Source organism: Mandrillus leucophaeus, unplaced genomic scaffold (genome assembly GCF_000951045.1).
Source record: "Mandrillus leucophaeus isolate KB7577 unplaced genomic scaffold, Mleu.le_1.0 Scaffold729, whole genome shotgun sequence".
Taxonomy (NCBI): Eukaryota; Metazoa; Chordata; class Mammalia; order Primates; family Cercopithecidae; genus Mandrillus; species Mandrillus leucophaeus.
Genome location: NW_012107908.1, coordinates 197,300 through 202,797, shown reverse-complemented (window position 1 = coordinate 202,797; position 5,498 = coordinate 197,300). Strand labels below are relative to the sequence as shown.

At 48.9% G+C, this 5,498-nt stretch overlaps 1 protein-coding gene across 1 annotated transcript; it reads right to left on the bottom strand.

Annotated features, from left to right (window-relative positions):
- Positions 1-3,761: 3,761 nt before the first annotated feature.
- LOC105528666 (olfactory receptor 1K1) lies at positions 3,762-4,711 on the bottom strand. Its single transcript, XM_011965487.1, is given in 2 exon segments — positions 3,762-3,811; positions 3,814-4,711. Coding segments are annotated over 2 exon segments (948 nt in total).
- Between the last annotated feature and the right edge of the window lie 787 nt (positions 4,712-5,498).

Genomic DNA, 5,498 nt, shown 5'->3' with positions numbered 1-5,498 from the left:
ATGCAATTATTTATTTTTCCTGGAGGAGGTGGTTCACTACACATTATTTTGAATAAACTGAAGGGTTGAAAATATCGGTGCTGGGAGGGTGAGATGCATTGATTCTGAAATGGCCAGAAGTCACTTGAGGACAAACTCAGGAAATGTAGTGGGTGAGAAGAGGTAGATTTCCTCGTGTGGCTCAAAGGCCTTGCAAAGAGGGGCTGCAAAAATCCCTTGAGCTGAAGCAGCCTCACTGGAATAAGCCTAAGCTCTTCCAAGGGGACTGCTGGGAAGGGAGTCCGTCATTTGGATATACTTGTTTTATTTAAGGTGTTAAAAATCGGTTTCTTTATATTTCATGTGAAAAAGATCCAGGGAAAACTGCCTCAGTGGATTTATGAAGTCTTTTTTTTTTTTTTTTTTTTTTTTGAGACGGAGTCTCTCTGTTGCCCAGGCTGGAGTGCAGTGGCATGATCTCGGCTCACTGCAACCTCTGCCTCCTGGGTTCAAGCGATTCTTCTTCCTCAGCCTCCTGAGTAGCTGGGACTACAGGCATGCACCACCAGGCCCAGCTAATTTTTGTATTTTTAGTAGAGACGGGGTTTCACCATATTGGCCAGGCTGGTCTCCAACTCCTGACTTCATGATCCGCCCACCTCGGCCTCCCAAAGTGCTGGGATTACAGGCATGAGGCACCGCGCCCAGCCTTATGGTTTCTCTGGGGACAGGGAAAGGATGGATTTCTCATCTTGTCTCCAGGTCACTTCATCTTCTAGGGCTAGCCAAAGTAAAACAAGAGGTCAGGTCTAGTTGGGGTGGCGTGGGTTGGAACGGTGGTCCAGGGAGTCACATGCCTGGAGACTGGGCTATTGCCGCTTCCACCATTCCCTTCTCCTCATTGTCCCTGGGTTGTCTGGTGGTATATTAAGCATCTAACCCAGTGCCTGGCACAGAGCAAGTGATCAATACATATTAATTAACTTGAGCGATGATTTATGGTGTGGAGGAAACAGCATGATACCGAGGACAGGAGAATTATAACTTAGATTGGCTGGCGGAAGGAACAAGGACAGGTCTCCTCACTTCTTTGAGAATCAGTTTCCTGATATCCAAAATAGGGTTTTGGCACTGGGTGATTGTGAGACCTGGAAGAGCTTGTGCTTCTGGTCGTGGTGATTCTGTAGAAGGCACTGACCATGCTGAGGCAGAGGTAGCTTGCTGGTGGTCAGAGTCCAGGGACAGAAGCTACCCTGTTGGCAGTGGAGACTAGTGAGTGTTTGCTGCCCCTTCAGTGATACGGCCTGTTCTTTGGGCTGATATCTGAGCAGGATGGCTGGGGCAGGGCTGGTGGCCCGGGAGACAGGAGCACTAACAACCCCCAACTCTGCTGTACCCCTTTCCCTTTCCTGATGCAGATGACTCACCTGGAAGGAGATCATGAGACACACAAGGCCACGGCATGTCTCAGACATGTTCTCTGTACCAGCTTCAAGGGACCCAGAGATGCCTCGGGCAAGGTCCCTGATGATTAGCAGCTGACTCCAAGCCATAGGGCAGGGCTGCTGGCACCGGTGTTTCCAGGCACAAGTGAATGTGCATCATGGCCAGTGTGTTTTTGAAGCTTTAGAGAAGGCAGAGGGGAGGAAGTAGATCATGGGGGCAGGGACGAGTTATTGACAGAGTAGCAAGGATCTGGCATCACAGCACAAACAAATAACCTGGGCGTGGGAGGGAGGAAGGGAGGCCGGGAAAGGATGGTCTCCGTGTCATGGCAGGGCCAGGCTTTGGGGCACTGGCAGGTTGAACAAGGAAGCCTGAAGGTTGCCACTGACTCTGTGTGATCTTGAGCAGGTCCCTTAACCACTCTGGGCCTCAGTTTCCCCGTTTATAAAGGGAAGGTGTTGGGTTAGATCAGAGACCTTTCAAAGTGGGGGTGAGGAGAAGCATTGAAGGCAGATTCTGGGCCTCCTTTGACCCTCCCTCTTCTGCACTGCACGGCTTCTCCCCTAACCTGTTTTATATATTGTGTTTCTTTGTAAATAATGTGGTTTTTTGTTGTTGTTGTTTTCTGTTTGTTTTGTTATGGGTTTTTTTTTTTTTTGGTTAAAGCTACCAGTCTAAAGACCTTTAAGGTCCCTTTTGATCTAAACAGCATAGTGCAGCAGCTCTGGGACTGGGCAGTGGCAGCTCACCTGTGTGATCTGGAAGGGGCTATTGCTAACCTGGCTCTAGGACCACTGTAGCTCTCTCTCCTTCTCTCCAGAGCACGGGAAAGGGGGTAGGAGTGGGGTTGGGACCAGGGGATGGGGAAGTGGGTGCAGATTTCTTAGAGAAACATAGGCCTAAACGCTCCCTCACAAACCTGTTTGGTAAAAACTTGGGCACCATGAGGCCCTTTCAGACCCCAGAATGTGTCCTTACTTGAGGCAGGGAACCTGCCCTGGTCTGAGACTTCTTCCTGCAAGTACTTCCTCTGAGGCACCAAAACCTGGGGCGTGGATTCTATGGGGCCCAGTAAAACACACCTGCATGACCTATGTGGCATAAGGGCTTGTTCTGGCTCCGACACTGAGTAGGTACCAGCTTTGAGCCTCAGTTTCCTCATCCGTAAAGTGGTAATAAGAATATCCATGCTTTTTGTGGGTAAAAATAAGTGAAGTGCTGGCATACGATAAAGACTTATCCAATGCCTGTTCCATCTGCCCCAACACCTATGCCTCCTCCTTCTTAGCTTTGCTTTGTTTATTCATGACCATGCATGTCCACAACGTGCTCCTTCTACAGAATGCCAGGTGTGGCAGAACAGGTGCCATGATAGCAAATAAGGGAAAGAACAAAGAATAAGAAGAACGGACTTCTTCTAAATGCATGTTAGTATGAACATAGAGTCATTTATTCATCTCAGATGTGCAGAGGGCCCCCTGTGTGCCACACTGAGCTCATTAGGAGGGGCCGGCCCTTCACACTGGAATAGTGTGTGAATTTCTCTATTCCAGTCCCAGTTGAGAAGCCAATTTATTTGAGAACTCATGGACTGAAGAGAAAGTGCTCATTCATACAAGGCACGTTCCATGGATGTCACACTCTCCTGGATTGCCCTTGGTCTGTAGGAAATGGTGGAATGCATTCTAACTGCCTAAGAGTGATCATTAGAAAAGCATGATGTGGCAGAAGGGGTCCAAGCTTTGCCTGCTAAGAATTGTATGAATTTGAGAAAGTCACTTCTTCTTTTCTTTCTTCTTCTTTTCTTTTTTTTTGAGGTGGAGTCTTACTCTGTCGCCCAGGCTGTGGAGCTCAGTGGCACAATCTTGGCTCCCTTCAACCTTCATCTTTTGGGTTCAAGTGATTCTCTTGCCTCAGCCTCCTGAGTAGATGGGATTACAGTTGCATGCCACCACGCTTGGCTAATTCTGGTATTTTTAGTAGAGACAGGGTTTCACCATGTTGGCCAGGCTGATCTCGAACTCCTGACCTCAGGTGATCCACCACCTCGGCTTCTCAAAGTGCTGGGATTACAGGCGTGAGCCACTGCACCTGGCTGGAAAGTCACTGCTTATCTCTGAGCCCAAAGACAAATTTTCTTGTATGTAAAACAGGATCATAATACCTACATCCTGGGTGGCTGTGGGAATAAAATGAGATCAGGCAAGGATCTGCTTCCGGGCAAGTGCTCAGAAAATGACAGCCGTTATGATTTTTGAGCATAGCAGAGGACAGAGGGTCATGTTCAACAGTTGCCAGCGTGGGTGATGTGGTCTGTCCTCGGTGGAGTCCTGCCCTCAGGAGTCACTAGCTGAGATCCTTCGCCCAGTGACAAGGGCTCAGACTGCCCCTGTACATCGCAATTCTGGAGACTGTAGATGACGAGGTGCAGCATGGGGGTGACTACAGTGTACACGACAGTGGCCACATGGCCCTGCTCTGCCTCATATCGGGATGTGGGCTGGAAGTAGACTGCAATGACTGTCCCATAGAAGAGGCTCACCCCAGCCAGGTGGGAGCCACAGGTGGACACAGCCCAGAGTCTCCCAGAGGCCAAGGGCAGCCGCAGCACAGCAGCTGTGATGGCCCCATAGGAGGCGAGGATGAGCAGGAAGGGAGTGACCACCACGGCGGCGTCCTCGGTGAAGATGAGCAGCTGGATGTGGCGGGTGTCAGAGCACGAGAGCCTTAAGAGAGGCTGGTGGTCACAGAAGAAGTGGGACACTTGGTGGGAAGCACAGAAGGACAAGTGAGCCATAAGCAGGATACACAGGAGGGAGTGGACGTGGGACACCAGCCATGCCATCCCCACCAGAGCTGTACACATGGCCCGGGACATCCTTGTGGCATAGTGGAGGGGGTGCTGGATGGCCATGTAGTGGTCATAGGTCATGGCGGCCAGGAGACAGCTATCAGTTACCCCCAGGGCAAAGAAGAAGTACATTTGGGTCAGGCAGCCAGCCAGTGAGATGGAGCGGTCATGGACCAACAAGTTGGCCAACATCTTGGGCACAGTGACGGAGGTGAAGCAGAGGTCAGCGAAAGACAGGTGGGCCAGCAAGAAGTACATGGGTGCGTGAAAGGCTGGACTGGCCCGGATGGCAGCCACAATGAGTCCATTACCCAGGAGGCCGACCATATACAAGAGCAAGAACAGCACAAAGAGAGGCCGCTGCTGTCCAGGACTTGTTGTCAGTCCCAATAAAATGAATGGGGTTCCCTCTGAAGACTCATTGGCAGCCTCCATGGCAGGCTGGTTATTCACCTGGAACCTCAAGGGCTCCTTTCTATTGATGGGTCACCCCCCTGATGTCTAAGGGAAAAGGTGAGGGGATAAATTGTGCAAGGCTTTCTGGCCATGGGAAAAAATCAAGAGTGTAGAGTCAGGTAGCCCTGGTCCTTACGCACAGGTGTGACTGTGGGCAAGTCATTTCACCTCCCTGAAACTTCTTTCTTTCTGGGCCTTAGACTTTCAATCTGCGAAATAAGAGAATTGAAGTAGCTCATCTTCAAGGTCACATCCAACTTTGATAGTTTGTGATTTAAGCAAAAATAGAACAAAAGATATTGCACAAGATTTAGATCAGGGAAGGAGGAAAATATGAAAGAAAAGATGAAACTGAGAGAGGTTCGACACAGAAAGATCTGACCAATGGACATTTATTTTGGAAAAGAAAGAATGAAACCAAACCAAGATGGAGGAGAGAAACATAAGAAAGAAACTCTAGAAAAAAAAATCTGAAGAGCACATATGTTTACATTGAAATGAATATAAACCCACAACACCTAGACACAAATAGTGGAATTTTAGAACACTGGTAATGAAAAGGAGAATCCAGTACTTCCTAAGGGCATGGGGTACAACGAACTGATGATATCCATATAATTAGATTGCCATCGAGTGTTTCAATTCAACAGTAGATTATAGAACACAGTTAAGACTTGGAATCAACCCAAATGTCCATCAGTGACAGACTGGATTAAGAAAATGTGGCACATATACACCATGGAATACTATGCAGCCATATAAAAGG